We start from the raw sequence: 21489 nt of genomic DNA, 5'->3' as shown, positions 1-21489 counted from the left end.
CTCAACTCTATTTAGTTTTGTTTCCTCAACTCATTAAAATGGAAACCGACCTAAGTTTTAAGTATTTGGCAACTAGTGGAATGATTCTATTTCTCACTCCTCACTCTATATGTGACTATTACTTTCAGAACAAGGTTATGTTCATAGCAGCTTGTACACAAACTACACAAATAAATTGCATGCTAGGTGAGAAGCAAAGGGTTGCCCTGCCAGCACTCCATCTCTGACACTACATATTTTTTTCTGACACTACATATTTTAATAAATTTATAGGAAGGCAAAGCTACCCTCCATGGGGGTTCTTAGTGGAGGAGCTTTCAAAAGAATTGCCAATGTGTAGACCCCTCCTCAGACTAAATTAAAATCTGACATAATCTGAACCATGAAAGGACAGAACTATATTTGAAACTTTTTTATTTTCCTTAACATTTAATTTATGTTTTTGGTTTCAATCACCTTTTACAGTAATATAGTTCAAGGTTTACTATAATTGCTTTTATTTTTCTTAAAAATTTTTTTTAAGCTTCTAAGGCATATCTTTGGTAGAAAAGGTCCATTTACAACTTCCAGCACATCACTTTTACAGCTGTACTTTTTTTAAGACGATGCAGTTGTAGTATGTATGTATGTATGTATATAAGTATATATACACACACATATGTATACATATACATAAGCACACATACATATTTATTTTCAGGCCAAACAAAATATGCCACAATTTAGAACTATTTTCTAGGTATTGTACAAGAGTAAAAATGTTCTGGCTTCTTGCAACTTCTTCTTGTGGTATGGTTCGGAAGTATATTGTACCTGAGCCACACTCTGATCTTCAGAATGTCACAGTCTAGAGCGGGTCCTGCCTTGAATCCCACACCAAGGCCGTGGGGGGCTGTTAGGAGTTCTTTAACATCTCTCCAAACCAGTCATAAAAGCCTTTTCTGTTCACCGACTCATAAGATTTTCCTGAATTTTAGCTCAGAAAGCCTGTGCAATTTCTCCAGAATTATTTGCGTTACACGAGAAGCCAACAAGTCCCTCAAGCTCCACTGTTAACAGCAGTATTTCTTTATCCATCAATTTATCATTTAATTAAATGACACCAAACTTTACGCCCCCTTCAGAAACAAGAGAATGTTTCGATTTTTTTTTTTTAAGTTTCTTTTCCCTTCTTGTGCCTTCCATTACAAAATGAGCCACACCAAATGAGGACACAGGGTGAGGGTCAGCGTTATTCTTGAATGTAGAGTCAAACTGCAAAGTATCATGAAGAAAAGATGAGAGCTCTCAGATTAGAAGTTATTAGACTCAATTTTCAGTTAACACCTGTCAGTAGAAGGGAACTGATAAAATATAAATGAAAAACAAAGCCAGCCCTCCAGAGTCATGATTTCCACATCAAAGGATTCAATCAACCTCTGATTGAAAGCATTTGGGGGTGGAGTGTTTAGGGAGAGAATTTCAGAAAGTTCCAAAAAATAAAACTTGAATTTGCCAGGAACAGGGAACTATTTACACAGCATTTACAATGGATTTGCAACTATCTACATAGCATTTACATTGTATTAGGTATTATAAGTAATCTAGAGGTAATATAAAGTACAAGGGAGAATGTGTGTAGGTGATATGCAAATACTGCACCATTTTCTACAGGGGACTTGAGCATCTGAAGATATTTCAAGCTTTTTCATTACTATTTTATTTCAAACATTTATATTTTAAACCTTTTTATTATTATTATATTTGTTATGGTGATCTATGATCTTGTTGTTACTCTTGTAATTGTTTTGGGGAGGCCACAAATCATACCAATATAAGATGGCGAACTTAGTAAGTGTGTGTGTTCACCACCAACCAGCCATTCCCCTCTTCTCTCTCTCTCTCCTCAGGCCCCCATATTCCCTGAGATGCAACAATATTGAAATCAGGCCAACGAATAACCCTACAATAGTCTCTAAGATTTCAAGTCAAGAGAAGAATTGCACGTCTCCCACTTGAAATCAAAAGCTAGAAATGATTAAGCTTAATGTGAAGGCATGTTAGTGACTGAGACAAGCCAAAAGCTAGGCCTCTTGCCCCAAACAGCCAAGTTGCAAAGTCAATGCCTGGCTTCAAAGTTCCAAACGACAGGCTCACTCTCTTGTTAGAGGCTATTGCCAGCTGGTGACTGGAAGTTGAAGCCAATGCTCATTTACAGTTCTGAAATTCCTAGGGTCTTTAAGAATGATGCTCAGTCTACTCTGCCTGTCCTCCATAAATGGAACAACAAAGCCTAGGTGACAGCACATCTGTTTACAACAAGGTTTACTGAATATTTAAGCCCACTGTTGAGAACTTCTGCTCGGAAAAAAAGATTCCATTCAAAATATGACTGCTCATGGACAATGCACCTGGTCACCCAAGCTCTGATGGAGATGTACAAGGAGATTAATACTGTTTTCATGCCTGCTAACACAACATCCATTCTGCAGCCCATGGATCAAGGAGTAATTTTGACTTTAAAGTCTTATTATCTAAGAAATACACTTCAAAGGCTATAGCTGCCATAGACAGTGATTCCTCTGATGATTCTAGGTAAAGTCAATTGAAAGTCTTTTTGAAAGGATTCATCATTCTAGATGAAGTTAAGAACATTCATGATTCTTGGGAAAAGGTCAAAATATCCACACTAATAGGAATTTGGAAGAAGTTGATTCCAACCCTCAAGGATGACTTGAGTGGTTCAAGACTTCAATGGAGGAAATAACTGCAGATGTGGTGGAAATAGCAAAAGAACTAGAATTTGAAGTGGAGCCTAAAGATGTGACTGAATTGCTGCATCTCATGATGGATCTTAAATGGATGAAGAGCTGATTCTAATGGGTGAGCAAAGAAAGTGGTTTCTTCAGATGGATTCTACTCCTGGTGAAGATGCTGTGAAGATCGTTGAAATGACAACAAAGGATTTAGAATAGTACATAAACTTTAGTTGATAAAGCAGTGGCAGTTTGACTCCCAATTTTGAAAGAAGTTCTATTGTGGGTAAAATGCTATCAAACAGCAGAAGTGCTACAGAGAGATAGGTCATGAAAGGAAGATTCCATCAGTGTAGCAAACTTCACTGCTGTCTTATTTTAAGAAATTACCACAGCCCAACCTTCAGCAACCACCACCTTCATCAGTCAGCAGCCATTAATATCAAGGCAAGACCCTCCATCAGCAAAAACATTACATACAACTCACTGGAGGCTTAGATGATGGCTAGCATTTTTTAGTAATAAAGCAATTTTTAATTAAGGTATGTACATTGCTTTTTTAGAAATACTGCTATTGCACACTTAGACTAAAGTATAATGTAAACACAGCTTCTATATGCACTAGGAAACCAAAAACTTTGTGTGACTCACTTGTTGAGATAATCATTCTAATTACAGTGGTCTGGAACTGAGCCTAAGGTATCTCTGAGGTATGCCTGTATTGATATTATCTGCAGATAAAAATTAATACAATTTTGTCAAATGTAGATAGATACATGCTCAGTACTACCAATAATTTGTACTAAAAGGTTATTCATTTTTTGCTCCTTCTAAGATCTTTGAAGAAAGAAGAAAGGAGTCTTCACCACTCTGAGTGGTCAAGAGCGCAGGCTCTGGGCCATGGCTGCCTGGGCTCAGCCACTGAGCTGCCGTCTGCTGGCTCTGCAACCTTACGCAGGTGATCTGAACCACATATGCCTCAGCTTACTGCTCATCTACAAAGCAGGGAAAAAAGTAACACCCACTTCACAGGGTTATTAATTTAATTAATTTAATACCTGTAAAGGAATTGGGATAGTGCCTATCACACCACGATTGCACAAATATTAAACTCTCTCTCACTACAGAGATCCCCTGGGCTTACCAGTATCATCATCTCTAAGCCCTTGGACCACTTCTACACGCTCAGTATTATGGCAGACAGAACATCAATACTACCCTTAAGAAATTCATAAAAAAATTCCTGAAATCATGCACCAAGAAACCAGATTCAATTTTTATCTCTCCTTCTAACTTCTGAAATACTGAGAAATTCATTTCCTTGGTTTGCCTTTGCCTGAAATGAGTACAACAAAGCTTGTCATCAGCGAAGTTGGTATAAAGACAAAACAAGACCTTAAAGCCCTGGGAGCAGCTTAGAGCACAGGGTGTTTCAGAGATTTGTATAGAGAATAAAACTTACTGCTCAGCGTCATAGTAGTCCATACGCTTCTTTTTCTTGTTGTAAGCTGCAACTCGAAAGGGAACTATCTCCAAGGTGATCAGGCCAGGGGCCATGGTCAGCACTTTGGCACCATGAGTTGGTTCATAAAGATCCTTCCCTGTTTCTGGATGAGGCATGCCAGCAGGGTCTCGTCCAACGATGTAAAAATTGGCTCCTGCAACCATCCGTGCTCTGCAATGCCACTGAACCTAGAATAAAAGTTTTCACATTAGATAACCGTGATTTTATGACCAGTACTTAGAAATGGGAAGTGGATATTAAATGCATACAATTCTTATACAATCAATATCTATCAGTAGGAAACCTCAACAAATTTAAATGTTCTTCTTGAGAAGCCAGAAACAAAACTGGAAACCAATGTCCTTCCAAAAACTCTAAAAGTATAAATGTATATGGATGCTTATATGTATGTGTGTGTGTGTGTGTGTGTGTGTTTATATACTTTTTTTATTGGTAAGAGATATATGTCTCCATGTGTATGATTTTACACAACTACTAGATGTCATTTATATATAGTTCAAAATCTAATTTATTGGTTAGATCAGGCTAGTGATTGATCCTTTGAAAGAGGCAACTGAAAGGGGCTCCTGGGATAATAAGAATGTTCTTCTTTTTTCTCAGCTTTATTGAGCATAGCTGACAAATATAAACTGTTCATATTTAAAGCCTACAGCATGATGATTTGATATACATATACATTATGAAACATTTACCATAATCAAGCTAATTAACACGCACACTATGACACAGTTACCTTTTTGTACCTATGGTGAGAGCACTTCAGATCTACTCTCTCAGCAAATCTCAAGTATACAATACAATATAATTAACCAATCAACAAGCTGTATGTGAGAGCCTCAGAACTTACTCATCTTATAACTGAAAGTCTATACTCTTTCAGATCAACCCTGGAAATAAAACCTTATACCTAATCCACTTGGGTGTTAGTTCTAGGAGATCCTGGCAATGTTCTGTTTCTTGACCCACAGTCCAATCCTGGTGCTGGTAATCAAGAGTATGCTCACTGTAAGAGTTCACTCAGCTGTACGTACACTTGAGCTATGTGCTCTTTTCTCTAAGTTATACTTTAGTAAGTTAAAAAAAAACTTGATGAAAATGATTTAAATTACATGAATACTTACTGAGAAACTGGTACTGAGATAATCCTGTTAGCTAAGTGACTACTACCCAGGATACTAGGTAAGAATAAAACGAGGTGTGGTTGTGATGAAACAGCCATGTGGCATGCAAAACTACTAGCTTTTTGGCCTACACTTCCGTATTAAGACTTACAGTTTAACACCTAGAACTGTGGAACTTTAGAAGTTAAAGTAAGAGGTCATCATTCTCATTAAACTCAAAGGTTGAGTGACTTGGCCAATAGTGTAGAACAAACCCAGGTCTAGAAATTTGGTCTTAGCTCCCCTTCAGTATAAGGCTCCATTATTGAGTGACTTACCAAAACCATCTCAGTTCTACATGAAAATAAGTATAAATGATGACCACTACACATCACATTCATTTTACCTCTCTTAATAGTTTCTCTTATACCAAGTACTTTATTTTTATCAACATAGTTCAGAAAGCACAATAGCATGGGGGCAGTCCCTTATCCTACACTTGAACTGCACCTGAGGCATTTCAACTTTTTTTAGCTGTTTCTACTGATATTTACCTTTATATTTCTAAATTGAATGCATATGCTGCTGTGCCTTGACAATTTAACTTAAGATACTATATACAGTTATCCCTCAGTATCCGAGGATGCTCAAGTCCCACAGTCGGCCCTCCGTATCCAATTCCACGTACATGTGAACTTGCACAGTTCAAATTTGTGTTGTTCAAGGGTCAACTGTAATACAGATGTTCTTTCCACATTACTTATTTCCACATTCACTATAAAAGATATTTGACTCTTACTACACTATCCTCATTCACTATCGCATTCCACTTCTGGTGAAATAAACATTCATCTGTAAAATGGGAATTACAATAGTACATATCTCAAACAACTTTTAAGAAAATTTACAGATGGAACATGTGAGGACTTAGAACAGGACCTGGTACAGAGTAAGTATACAGTAAATGTTAATTAGCTGTTATTATCACCTTTATCTTATTCCTTTCCTTGTACAACTATTTGTTTTTCCTAGAGTTAATAATTCCCTTGATTTTTTTCTGCTTGTTTAGTTTTCCATACACCTGTGTTTCTATGTACCTTTATTATCCTTTTTCCTGAACACATAGTTTAATATAATTTTCAGTCTCCCTTGCAGCGTGGCCATATGGCTGGGTTCTGGTCAACGGAATGAGAGCCAAAGTGATGTGTGCCACTTCCAAACACAGTCCATTAAAAAGCCTCCTGTTTGCTTTCCCCATATGCCAGCCAAACAGAAAGGACTCCACGGTCCTGTAACTACCTCTTTTTTAATTATAGTATTATTTCTGCTTGCATTGATTGGCAATAATTCTGTATTAACAAGATGGCAAAGCACAATGCTAGAAGACCTTTGTTCCCCGTATATACCACCTTTTCCTCCACCCACCCCAGGTTCAGCTCTTCATGAAAATTCTGCTCGTTCCCCTCTGCCCCTTCATAGCAGACACACTGAACACCTTTGCTAGTTCAGACTCAGAATTTTTAGCAAGGGGTCAGTCAGAATCAAATCATCAATTAACTACTTTGTAATTCCACTTAAATGGAAAATCTCTTCTGTCTCATGCAAAATAGCTACTGCTTACAGACTTAAGTTAAAAAGGCAGTCTAAGTTCTCTGAATCTGGATGAACTGATTTTACTCATTAAATGTTTATGTCTACGTGCTTAAATTATTCAAGTGCTAAATAAACTAGGAATACTTTTTGACCAAAAGCATACTGGTGACAGTGATCAGTCCTAATTTCGTCTTGTAAAATTACAGGAATTGCTTCTCTGATTTCTTTTAGAGGTTATATGAGTAATTTAAACATAAACACAACAAACATGGAGAGAACATTCTCCTGCAGGTGACCTGAATGATTTCGATATATATTTTAGTGAATGGTTCCCTTATGAGCAGATTTCTAAAATTTTAATAGCCATGAATAAGTAAATCACATGTAACTCTTCCAAGAATGCCTCCTGAGTCAACTTGAAAAGGTAATATGTTTTAATCAAGAGAATGCAAGTCAGCCCACACCCATCAGTTTCTGGTTAAGAACACAGGCTTTAGAGTCAGGCTGTCCTAGATTTGAATCCTAACTTTGCCCCTAACTGATGGAATGCCTGTAGGCAATTTCCTTATATAAGCCTCAGTTCCCTAATTTATAAAAATAAGAATGATAATATTTAACACATAAGATTGATGGGAGATTTGAAAGTACTCAGGACAGCACCTGGCCCTCAATAAAGGACAGTCACAAATACTATGAAGTATTTCCTGACAATCACAGTTGAATTAATTGCTTCCTAATCAGTGTTTCTAAAGAAAATTCATCCACTCTCTGAAAAAGATGACATGCTGCCAAGAAGATGGTTGCTAAAAACCAGTAAGAGCTGTCTATCTATCCAGCAGATGGAGGTTAAGATGTATTACTTATCTTTTTATGCCCAGTAGCTAGCATGCTGTCAAGAAATTGAATGCATATTGAAGAAGGAATGAAAGATGATGCCTACAGGTTCTCTAAGAATGTGAAAACGGCCAACCTAACAACAAATGACTTCTTTTCTGCTTTACTTGCATCTGTGCAGCAAATTACATATAGCTTTGTCATTTTCTTTCTGTTTATAAAATTAATTTAATTCATGTGTGGCAAACACTGCTCGTTGCCTGGCAATAACTGATTTCTCTTTGCCCTATCTCCCTGTTCCTTGGTGACAGAAACCTCACTCTAAAGAATGGAAATGTCAGGTCCTTGCCTACTCAGCCTGCCTTGACACACAGCCATACAGCATGGGCATCTGGGCAAATAACAGGACCTCTGAGGAAGTTTGCTGGAAGGTCTCTGAAAAACCTTTCCTCCCTAAGAAGATTCTCAACTTTCATTTATCTGAAAATGTCTTTACCTTTATTTCTGCTTGACTATAGAATTCTAGATTAAGACTTTTTTTTTAAATGTTACTCCATTGCTTTTAGTTCTTGTTGCTCTTGAGAAGTTGGCCATCATTTCTATCATCTCTCTACTGTTCCCCCTCCTTCTTCCCAAGTCTCTGCTTTCAAGGTTCCTCTTTATCGTAAATGTTCAGCAGATTGACTACTATGTGCCTAAGTGTGGTCTTCTTTGCGTTTACTCTTTCTGATATTTACTGGGCTTCTTGAATTTGTAGGCTGATGGTATCCACCAATTTTGGAAAACTTTCAAACCATTATTTTTTTCAGAAACTTTTCTGCCACATTCTCTCTCTTTTCTTTCAGAACTCCAATTATACATATGTTAGATGGCTTGACATATTGTATAACTCCATTATACATATGCCCACAAGTTACTGAGGCTCTGCTCATTTTTTTCTCATTTATTTTCTTTTTTCAAATAATAGAAACTGTGTTTTTAAAAAACTCACTGAACTTTTCTTCTGCCAACTCTAGTCTGCTTTTAAGTTCATCCAATGAATGTTTTCATTATAGACACTATACTTTTTTAGTCCTTGAATTTCCTTTTTTTAAAATAATTTCCACTTTTCTGAGATTCCCCATCCAAAGGCTATATTTCTCTTTAAGAAGCTTTAGTATTCTTATTTGCTAATTCCAACATCAGCATCATCCCAAGGTATATTTCTAGTGATAGTTTTTATCCTGGATTATAAATCACAGTTTCTTGCTTCTTATCTCCAGTAATTTGTTATTGTACACTGGACTGGTGAATGATTTGTTTTAAGGATTTGTTATTTTCCTTTAGAATGTTGAGAGCCTGATTCTAGAAGGCAGGTAATTTACTGGCACCTCTCCATATCTTTTTGAGGCTCAGTTTTAAGTCTTGTTGGGCAGGTCCAATCTAGCTTTTTGTGCCAACTATCAATCCACTGCTTTCAACTCCAAATTCACTGTCAGTACTTGCACTGAGATGATGGATTGAAAACTCTAAGCATTTCTCCTTCACAGTGAGCACAATGTTAAGTTTTATCAGTAGAGAGAGTTAGAAGGACACTGTAGGAGGAAATGGGTGAAGTGGTGCCTGTGTACAGGGATATTTGGTAGCACTCTGGTCCAGAAGCAAAACCAAAGTACATAATCCTTCAACAACCTCAAAGCCCTAGTCTGAGTCCAGTGACCACCCTGCTGCAGCCCTCCTAATGCAGATACCAGCGTACTGCAACCAGCAGCTCCCTAATTCCCTCTGCTCACCCACCCACCAGCCTGTGTTCCCTTTGCCCCAAAGGGTTGCTTCCTGCATTCATTCCATGACAGGTATCTCACACTGTGCAGCACTCTGGCAGCAAGCCGGTTCCCAATGCCTTGACGCCCCCTGAGCACCAGACTATCAGCATCAGCTAGCCTGTGCACCAGAGGGTTGTTTCCTGCTTTCTGGCATCTGTGAACCAGTGTGGTCTAGGAATCCACTGAAATTCACCATCCAGTGGGATGAAACCACACCTTTTTCAATGAGATCTGAGGCCCAGCCTTGGGGAGGGGATCCCCTTTCTAAGTCTGTCCTTCCTTTGGGTAATCTCCCTCAGTCCCACAGTACCCTTTAGAGTTTACTGTGCACTTCTATAGTTACTTCTCTATTAAAGTTCAATAATTCTTTAAACTTCCACTGACCAATTCTTGGGGATTTCCCACCTCCCAACTGCACCCAGACTGATACAGTCTTTCTCCAGGACATGGTCTTTACTCCTAAAGCAAGTGTTTCTGGTGTCTTAGTTGAATGCCTAGGATGCTAACAAGGTCTCTCCACTCTAGCTGGGCTGGAATGTCATCTTCCAACAAAGAATAACCTCTAGGATCTTCAATCCACTCTCAAACTTATCACAGCCACTCTTTACCAGGCCTCAGAGTTTCGTGCTGCACAAATGCAGTCCAGTGAACCCTGGGGAAGACCCTCACAGGAGTCTGCTGCCTTAGCCGTGCGTTACCCTCCTCATCAGTAAGTAGTTTGCAAGTCTCAGTTGTTCCAGCAGTCCCCAATCCAATCTCTGCCTCCTCAGCTCAACAGGACCACTGTGTTTCACTTGGGTCCCCACTGTCTGTGCTGTGGTCAGGAAACTGTCCCTGGGCAGAGAACCAGGATAGACACAGGTCCATGGTGATTCCCAGCTTTCACGGATCATATTCCTGCACTGCCTGTTTGCCAGTGCTTTTACACAGGTGTTTCACATACTTAATTTTATAGTACTTTTCAGCAAGAGGGCAAGTCCAGTGCAGGAGGGCAAGCCCAGTACCAGTTACTCCATCATGACTAAAAGCAGAAGTCTAGATGTATTCTGAAAGTAGAGGGAACAGCATTTTTGTGGGCAGACCAGACATGGGCTATGAGAGAAAAAGAAGAGTCAATGATGATTCCAAGATTTCTTGAATGAACTGCGATCAACTGAGATGGGGAAGCAAAGGATAAAGCAGATTTAAAGGAGGTAAAATGAGATAGTTAACACTTCAGATACGTTAAATTTGAGCTATTGGTTAGCCATTCATAACAGCTGGTTATATAGGTCTGTAGTTCAGAAAAGAGGTGTGAACTAGAGATACAGAGGAGAGGAGAATTAGACACTGTGCTTTAAGACAATTAGAGATCTGATTATTTCCTTAAGAAGAGGAATGGATGGGCCAAAATCCATGCAATGTTAAGACTTTCAAGAAATTTTTAAATCACTTCCCAAAAAAGTTATACCAGTTGAAGAATGTGTGGATTATTCGGCCCTTTTGTATGTCACTGAGTGTGAGAATGTAAACTGGTAAAACATTTTTGAAAATAATTTTGCATTACCATGTAGAGCTGGATATTTGCATTTCATAGTATTCAGAAATTCTACTTCTAAGAGAAACTTTTGCACACATGCAGGAGACAGGCACCAAAAAATCACAGCAGTGCTGTTCATAACAGTAAAAAAATAATATACAGTAAAAACACCAGAACACATGCAACAAAACGGAAACATGAATGTCCCACACCGATATCAAGAAACATTAGGTAAATTGTGGTACATTCTCATAATGAAACACTATGTTATATACATGAAATGAATAAACTATAGCTACATAAACAACCCACATGGAAGAATCTTAGTAACGTAAGTGTACCCAAAATAATGGAGTCAAGTCCCAAAGACAACATAAAGTATTATACTCTTTTAATAAAGTTGGAAAACAAGTACAACAAATCTTATATCATTTAAGCGTACACGCTTGTGACAAAACTGTGTTTGCATGCTAAGATAAATAAAGAAATACAAATATCAAGACCGTGATTTCCTGGTTGGAGAGGAGAATGGCAGCAGAGGAATGGGATGGATAGGAGAACCTGGGAGATTAAGTTATATACTTCTCAGCTCAAGAGCAACTCACAATTGTTCATGCAGTGATTTTTTTTTTAAATAACACATAAAAACAACCAAAACTGAAAAGAGTAATTCGCAGATCAATGACACCAGTGCACCATATACCATATTGTGATTAATCTAATTCTGTGCATCTGAGGTCCACACAAGATTGTTTTAGAAATCAGTATTAATTTATACTCCCACCATGTCTATGTTTCAAAGCAAAAGGTAGAAAACCATTATGGTTCATATTTTCCCCCCAAATTAAGTAGATATGATATTTATCCATCATTTAAAATAAACCTAAAAAAAAAAAAACACATTTCTTAAAATGTAGCTCAAAGTTTACCTAATCTGGTTCATAGAGTTCCTACTTCACACTGCTTAAATGTGTTTCAAAGTATGTAGACCACAAGATTTTATACTCATTATGCAAGATGGATGAAAAATTAAAAGATAGTTAAACTGCAGAAATGCTCACAAGATCTAATATTTCCACAACACTCTGGACATATTTTTTAAATTTCACTTAAAATGTTTTGTTTTTCCTTCCCTTTTATATTTTATTGGGCTTACTAAACTATGAAAATACTTCTTTAGAAGGACACACTTCTGCAAGTTACAATTTCTTGATTGAGGAAACCTGTTCATTGTCTTAAAGAGACAACATGCTCCCTAAAAGATGACTGTCAAAACAAACAAACAACAAGTGAAAGAAAAATCTGAGGGGGGGAAAAGACTTATAGATTGTATTATAATCCTAAGCATTAATATGGTATATATTTGCAGATCTTTACTCATTTATATAACTTAATAAGCCAAAGTAAAGAATTACAAGGAAAAATGTCTTCACTAAAATTATTCATTTTTGTCACTAGACAAAAGCCAAGATGTTCATTTAGTACCTGAAATCAGTGACTTCTTTAGTCTCAAGTTGCATTTTAAAGTAGATTGAAGGAGATAGGTAGAGAATAGAACTATTTTCCTATTCATACTTCCAACCTCCTACAAACTGTTTTTAATGATAAAGTTAGTCAGATGAAAAGAAATGAACAAAAGAATAAAAAGTGATCTGTGGGTTATCATTTTTTTGAATAATCAAAACCACTAACATGAATTTATACACTGGGAATAACTCAACCCTATTGAAAGAAAAATCTATATAAAAAAATCTATATATGCTGGGAGTAACTCAACCCCACTGAAAGAAAAATCTATATATCATGAACCTAAAAATTTACATAATAAATATTAATTATAAAATAAAACTTTAAAACACTCTTACCACCCAAAATAGTATAATTGTTGCATTTTTTGGAAACTGTGGTGCGTCTAGGACTTAAACACATAAGATCACAGAGAAAGAACCTGGCTCAACAAATACATTTCTCTGTATATCATGTCAATTAAAGAACTTTCATGGGTTCCAGAGATTCAAAGTCAGTGATAAACCAGACATTCAGGTATGCGCTGATCACATGATTAAATATTATACCACCTTCCTCTCCTTATGTGAATGAAAACTGGTGTAAAATTTCTGAAAGGCCTGGTGATTAACATGTCAAAAACCCAAGCAATTCCAATTCCAGGACTTATCTTGAGAGAAGCATACAAAGATGTTCATTTCAGAATTTATCACAGAGTCGTTGATATCAGACAGAGAGAAAGATAAATACCAAATGATATCACTTATATGTGGAATCTAAAATATAATACAAATGAATTTATTTACAAACAGAAACAGACCCACAGACATAGAAAAGAAACTTACAGTTACCAAAGGGGAAAGAGGAGGGGGAGGGATAAATTAGGAATATGGGATTAACAGATATACATTACTATATATAAAATACATAAATAAGGACTTACTGTATAGTACAGGGAACTGTATTTACTATCTTGTAATAATCTATAATGGAAAAGAATCTGAAATTGTACACCTGTAACTAACACAATATTGTAAATCAACTATAGTAAAATAAAATAAAATGCATGGCAGAATAATGACTACTCAGAATCAATAACTATCATTGAAATAAATCAATATTTGTTTCAAAACTTCCTCCAAGTACCTTTTTGCAGCTAATGTTTACTTGTACCTTAACTTCCACAACGTGAATAATACAAGTAAGAATTAAGTTTTCCTACCCAACAGTGCTAAGAGGGGAGTAGTTCATTCAAATTATAATCAACTCTTAAAGAAATGAGATTTATCTATATTTGCAAATCCTATAATGGCTTCTCCTCGCCATCTATAATAGATTAAGATATTGTATGACTAACAAACCAAAAATCATTAATATATAGGAACCTAAATTACCCATCTCCATACACATAGTATTTACAATGCAAATTCTTTAGAATTCGAATTGTTCTTGATTCACCCCAATATGGCATATTGCCTAGAAGAATGTCTCTTCCCCATTTTATAAACATAAAATCTCACTTGCTCCCTGACTCCATTAGAAAAATACTATCTATCATCTACCTTCCTACTCTCAAACCTAGCAAAGATTTTGGTAAATTTTATTTTCAGCAGTTTCTGAGAGAAAAATAAACTAGTTATTTTTCAAATTTAAAATTAATTATAAAATTATAAAACTGAACTACACCACTTACAGGTAACACCACTAGTACTACACCATCTTCTCCCCACCCCACAACTGAGAAATTCCACTGTCCCAGAAGTCTGGCAGATTAAGCATATAATATTTTCAATTTTTCTTAAAGATACTAAAGATAACAATTAGGACAGTTATTTAAGTCCCCACTCAAAGACCTATTTCTTTATACATTACACATCAAAATTTTCTTTAAATGTAATGAATTTTATTAGAGTCAACATTCCATAAAGCCAAATTCATACACTCCACTGGTTTATGAAAGAACTTCAGGAACAGGGACTTTTTTTTTGGGAAATGTGCAAATTTTCTTTTCCAAATTGTCAAAAAAAAAAAAAAAGTCCTTGTTTTAATGTTACAAAAATTCTTTAAAAGTCAAATCTATTATCTATTTTTATCGGGTAAAAAAAATTTGTATCTTCATTCACCTCATGTATTCCACGTTAAAATACCCCACACCTTGGTTGTACATTATCACATCACTCTAGTATTAACCTATTTTCTTGAAATTCTCAAATCTTAATGGTCTGCCTCTTGATTTCTCAATGGTATGAATCATTTTAAACTCTTCAAGGTGACTAGAAGAATCTAGAGAGGCAATTGAAAGACAAGGTTCATCCTTCCCCTCAGGCAGGTTCTGGTTACTTACGACCTTCAATCTTCTTCGTACAACTAGTATTCTAAATGTTTCTACCAATTTCTATACTGTGTACAGGCACTGAACAGTATCCAGTCGTCACGAGTCATATTTCTGACTTACAATGCAAAAACTAGGAAATCTACTTGGATACTCCACTCTTCAGCTTGTAGAAAAGAATTAAGACACACCTTATAATTACTCCCATCACACAATTCTAAGAGTTGAAAGGGAGTTTAGATTGTGGAACCCAAATCCTTCATTCTGCACATCAGGAATCCAAGGCCTGACACACAAATTACAGACTTCCCCAAAGATTTCCTTTGTCTTCAACAATAAACCTCAGCTGTCTCAGGGTTCAGAATACCATACACCTCAAAAGTAAAAGAAGTATTTGTTCAGAACCATCAGCAACCAAACTAATTTTATTCCTGTAAACTACCTTGCCCTGGCTGAGGCCAGGCGCCCGGCAGGCAGGAAGACGGACATGGAACAGAGAGTAAATCCAGTATCCTCCTCCCTCTTCCTGCCTCCCAAGCCCAGGAGTCCCAAATTCACTACTGATAAAAGCCAGAAGTCCTTGATTTTCTTCTGCCTCTCTACCTCCTCACTGATTATTATTTAAAGGAATCAAAGGAAGACAATCATGGTGGTATGTCATCAGAAAACATTACATGGGATCCTTCACAGGGGTAAGAGAAGAAAAAAACAGGTACCAGTTACTGAGTTTTCTAATGTAGCAGTCACTGTACAAAGTGTTTTACAAATACCTCATTTGATGTTTATAGCAAATCAATAGGATAGTTAATATTTGTTTTACAAACAAGAAAACTTTCAATAACACATTCAAAGCCACAAAATGAACAACTAAGAGACGGAGTATTTGAACCTGGGTCTGTCTGACCCCAAAGGCCCTGCATACCTATTCTCACTGAGCTACTTACACTGTGTCACACATTACAAGATGACACATCAGAGCAGGAGAGAAAATACAACTTAGTACTACGTTTAGGGAAGAAACAGCATAGATTACAACTGCAGGAAAATGTGAAAAGCCAGACTAGAAGACAGTATATGAACTTACTGCTGCTTGAGTAAGAAACAAACAAAAACAGATTCTGAGCGAAACATCTATAGAAAAATCAGGAGAAAAACAGGGTATTCCCCCCTCTCCCATAAAAAGCATTAAAACACCTATAACATCTAATGTTTCTGAATTAAATGAGTGATTTCAGTTCTCAAGACACATATAAGCTAAAAGCATATAGAACAGACTACAAGAATCCCCAACATTATTTTTAAAATAAACCAACAGGATCTAAATATTTTTGTGGCAAAAATCCACCATTGCTTACCCAAATATCTGAAGTTCAATTTTTTTCCAGCTTTATTGAGATATAACTGACATATAATATTATGGAAGTTTAAAGTATACAACATGATGATATACGTCCATACTGCCAAATGGTTACCACAATAAGATTAGTTAACGTGTTCATCTGAAATCCAAAAACCCAGTTTTTAGCTAAAACTTAGTAAACCCTGATCAGAACTGACTTGAACTTATTTATGGCCTTTGCTGATCCCACTTAATGTGAAAAATTATTCACTCTGCTACTGAAACATTAATGTGCTTTATGTCCCAGACCCACCAGGAGAATTAAGTAATACATGACCCCAAGGATTTTGGATAGGAGACTGTGAACTTGTGCTGCACTACTGCAGAAACATCAGTAAAATAAATGAGCAGAAGACAAAATTATCAAAGACCTCAAAGAGGGCCAAAGGTTACAATTAAAACTTGGGAGTTTATGGCTCCTATAATTAGATTCAGAGTCTAAGAAGTGGTGTCCCTCTAGGTTGTTAAAGCTCTTGGAAGTGTTTCTGGGGAGGAACAGGGTTTATATCCTAACAGACATGCAATTTACTGTTCAAATACTAGTGTAAAGCATGGACTAATGACAGAAACATACCAGCATCATATGGCAACATATTTCTACTGTCCCTGTCTAAGGACATCTGCTCACTTACACAGAATCTGCTGCTATTAAGGAGTCATTTACCAACTGCATGGGTAACTTTTAGGGCAAACAAAAATCCCAGCTTCCAACAACACATTTCCTCCAAATTTCAACTGGTAACGTTCATTCAAATGTCTTAAGCCCAAGACAGAGCTTATTATTTGTACATAATAACCACATTCCAAGATACATCTTGCTTTCAGCACTGTCATGTAACAGGTCTTAAAAGCGTTTTTCGGTCCTTTCCAGAAATGGATTTAGTGTTTAAGTGAGATGGGGTAATTTTCTACATAGTCGATTAATGCCCCACAAAAATAAAAAAGTACACATATGACACATTTTCAGCATTAGAAAAGTAACTCTCCCACCACACGCTGCTCTGCCCCCACCTACCCAATTCCTAAAATGGAATTTAGGGATCAAGCCATTAAATCTTTACAGACTGGAAAATCAGGGACATCCTGTTGATAACCAAGTAGGCTAACAGCTGCTCATTGTTCTGAGAAAAATTTGTGCTGGGGAAACAAATCTGGTACCAATGCCTTCTAAATGACCTACAGAAAATGATGAAAGGAAGAGTCATTGTTTTTATTTTATTATTATTAGTTGGCAAATAAGCATTACTGGCAGACTTTTTCCTGATGTCACTGGAAAAGCAACAAAAATGAGTGGGGTTTTTGTTTTTTTTTTTAACTATAAAAAAATTCTTCACTTGAGGCTTTGAATAAGCCAAGTAAGTCAAACACACAAGTGAGGCACTTGAGAAAAATAAATGGATCATTTTCAAAAGCCACTCAATCTAACTGTTTAAATCCTGCCAGGTCATAAACATTAAAATATTTAATGGTTTAAAATATGAAGATGTTTATCAGAATTTCTAAAGTCTGTCCTACAAAAGTTCCAAAGTTAAAAACTGCCGTTTGCCCAGACACCAAATGCGGTGCTTCCTGACAAGAGCCCCACCTCTCAGTATGTAACTGACACTCCAGACAGACATCTACAGGCAGAAGCTACTTCAATGTGCCTTTATGCCCTTCTGGGACACCTGGGAGCTCTGTGTAGGCATAGGGGACACTTCACTTCTTTGTCTTCCCACCAACTGCCAAAGCCCCTGAGAGGCTTCCAGGCACCAAGGAGCCTGGTGAAAGGAACACACAGGCCTCGGAGTCAGACAGGCCTCAGTTTCACTCCCAGCACTGTGACTTGCTGCTTGACCCAACTCTACCTAGGTTCCTCCAAGGCCCCCAGGCCTCAGCCTTCCATCTCCATGCTTGCAGGGCCTGTATCACCCAGCTGTAGCAAGAACCTTGCCGAGACAAACTAAACTACCCTGCCTCCATCCTCAATGTCTAATCAAATTCTTCATCCCCCGCCATCCCCCAAGTGACATCTGATCAGGCTGCCCTGCCTTCAGCAAGGATCCTGCTAGGTCTGTTTAATCAGAATCATCCTTTGCCCGTTGCTCCTGATGTTTCCTCTTAGTAGTTTTCCATCCACTGACTCCCACTCTGCTCCTTGGCTATAAATCCTCACTCAACCATGATGTACTCAACTGAGCCCAGTTCTCTGCCGAGGGCACTTTTCCCCTATTGCAATAGTTCCTGAATAAAAATCTGTTTTTACCGCTTTGACTACTATCCAGCTCTGGTTTTCTCTGACAGACCACAGTTAAGTTACTTGGCTTCTCTGAGCTTCAGAAACCTTGTCTGCAAAATGAAAATAAAACCAATCTCACTGAGCTGTTGTGCGGAGGAGGTTATATAATGTGTGCAAAGAATCCGCTCAGTGTGACAGACATGTACACAGGCATTCAGAAAACAGCTATTTTCACTTGTCTTTGTATTATTTATTTTCATATTCTTTACTTTAGCTTTACATATTACCAGACACCCAAGGACACTGCAGATCAGACACGGAGTCTGTTAGGAAGGAGGTCATCCCAGGCTCTCTGCCACCATCAGAATTCTGGGACTTCATAAAGAGTGACAGGCAGCCTGGACACAGAGGGACAGAACCCTCGGGATGTTAAGAACCCGCAGCAACGTAGTTTGTCACTGTTTTTTAAGACAGTTGATATTAATTACCATGCATTGTCACAAACCAGGCCATGTAAGTGATTCACATTTACCCTATTCACTCCTCAGAGCAACGGCAAAAACACAGGCAGACAGTATCACCACCATGAGGCAGGTACCATAACAATACAAAGACAGGAATACAGATTAAACAGAGAAGATCCCAACCCACAATGGCAGGCTGTGATAAACAAAATAAAAGTTTGGAAGGCACTGGACTAGAGATTCCACTGCTAATGAATGTCAGTCAAGGCCATCCTAATTCTCTGTTCTGGAACTCCTACAAGACAATTTAAGAATTTATTTCCAGTCTGTTTTCAAAAAAATCTGTAGCCACATATTTTAATATTATATAATAAGACAAAAAAAATTCCGTGGCAGTTAGAGCACATGGCTCTGGAGCCAGACTACATCCACACCACTGTCTGATCTTGACTGGGATATCCCCTCCACCTCAGTGTTCTCTTCTGTGAATTGAGGATAACAGTTCCTACCCTTCTAGTGTCGTTCTAGGGATCAAGTTAGCTCATCCATGTAAAGCACCTGGAACGCTGCCCTGCAAATACAGTAAGAGCTCAATAAAAATGGGCTATTCTTATATTGTCAATCACTGTGTGTAAGTGCAACTCATTTACTGCTTCTGCAACTCCTCTTCAGTGAAATTTCAACAAAAAAAAAATTTGAGGTTAGTTAAGAAATAGTAAAAGTATTACAGAATGCTTGGCCACATGGTCAGGGCTAGGGGACCAAAATGTCCAAGATGAAAAAGGTACTCAAGCACAGATGAAGAAATGCACTGCTGATGAGACTGTAAAATGTACACCCACACTGGAAAACTGACTGGCAGCATTTACCAAAGCTGAACAAAGGCATGCCCCTAGAATACCTAGAACAGAATTCCTAGGGACATCACCAACAGAAATGCCCACGAAAAGTCAGGCTCCAAAATCTTCGTATCAGCACTATTCTTAACAGCAAAAAACTGAAGCATGCCCAAACGCCCATCAACAGTGCTGGACGCAGTCACACAACAGGACATTTGACAGTACTGAGAGTAACCAACCTACAAGTAACTACACGCAACAGTAAGGGTGAGTTGCACCAACATAATGTGAAGTGAAAGAAGCCAGACGCAAAAGAGCATACACTGTACGACTTCAGTTATTAGACGCATTAGGACAGTCTGGACTGGATTCCATGATGCAACGCCCAGGTCCCCCAGGAAGGAAGGATTACTCCCCCAGCGTCAGCAGCACTGCCAGCACACACCCTGCAGCTATCGGCCCTCTTTAGAACCTGCTTCTGTGGAAAAAGGCAGCAGCGCCCAAAGGCAAGCCCCCTTCCCCGGGCAGCCAGTCACTGGTCAACACAGAGGTACAAATGTCCATTTCTTGTGCAACTCGGAACATCTCTGGAGGGCCTTTCCAGAACTGCACATGGGGTCAACTGAGGCCTCCACTAAGACTAAACTGCCGCTCCACTTCTCCCCTTACCCAACCCTGCTCCCTCTCTTCTCTTTCACAAGCGCCGATCCCAAGAGCAGTCCCTAATACATTTCCCGAACGCTAATCTCCCTCTTGAGAGTCCACTTCCCAGCGTATCCAACCTTCAGCACAAGCAAATTGGATCTATGATGCGAGAAGTGAGGACAGCGATGATGACAGTGGGGAGGGCAGGAAGGAGGCCAGCTAGGGTGCTGGTAATAGCCTTTTCATCTATTTATCTGGTTGTCTGACTGTGCTCAAATGGGGGAAATTCATTTAATTGTACACCTGTGAAATGTGCACTCTTTCCTATACTTCAATATGAAGTTAAAAAAAAGTAAGACAAGCTAAAAAACAATCCAAATGAGACAGAACCTTAAAGAATTCTTAGCCCCATCTTCTCGCGCATCCCTTAAGTCACCCTCTTCCATGCACTTAAAACACAGCTCGGAAGCCTAACCTGAGACTTCAAACCAGCTGGTGGTGAAACAGGCCTCCACAAGAGTGTGCACTGTTCTCAGCAGACCCTGCTCTTGTGGGTAGCCCCGGGGGGGGGGGGGGTTAAATCTGAGGCTGGAGAGGGGCCTGCTGCAGCCAGCTCACCCGTCAGCTTGGCCTTGCAAGGAGGAAGACTCTGAGGTGAGCCAAAATGCAAGCATCCCAAGGATCTTTAGGCATCTTCACCTTTTAATCTTCCTTGAGAAACACACCTGGCTCTGAAATCAGAAAACTTAAAAATCTTCCTAATATAGACAAAACAGCATGCTGGATCCTTTGTGTTCTCTCAAGAAAGGATGTTCTCTTTTACTGTAGCTGGCTGTTTTTGTTATTTATATATCCCCTCACGCCCACCTTCTTAAAAGCAGCTCTTTAGTTTATTTAGTTAACAAAATGTCCTGTCTCTTCCCCTTTTAGATGGGGAACAAGAAACACAAAGAGGATGAAGTATGTCCTCAATAG

General features: G+C 38.2%; 1 protein-coding gene across 1 annotated transcript in view; it reads right to left on the bottom strand.

The window, feature by feature from the left end:
- The window catches only part of PAPSS1 (3'-phosphoadenosine 5'-phosphosulfate synthase 1), a 98453-nt gene that overhangs the window by 10868 nt on the left and 66096 nt on the right, over window positions 1-21489 (bottom strand). Inside the window, exon 11 of the mRNA XM_074342710.1 lies at window positions 4198-4427. Coding sequence (XP_074198811.1) covers window positions 4198-4427 — 230 coding nt within the window. The remainder of the gene's footprint in view (window positions 1-4197; window positions 4428-21489) is intronic.

This window comes from Camelus bactrianus, chromosome 2 (assembly GCF_048773025.1).
Source record: "Camelus bactrianus isolate YW-2024 breed Bactrian camel chromosome 2, ASM4877302v1, whole genome shotgun sequence".
NCBI classification, from domain to species: Eukaryota; Metazoa; Chordata; class Mammalia; order Artiodactyla; family Camelidae; genus Camelus; species Camelus bactrianus.
This window is presented reverse-complemented; position numbering and strand designations above follow the sequence as displayed.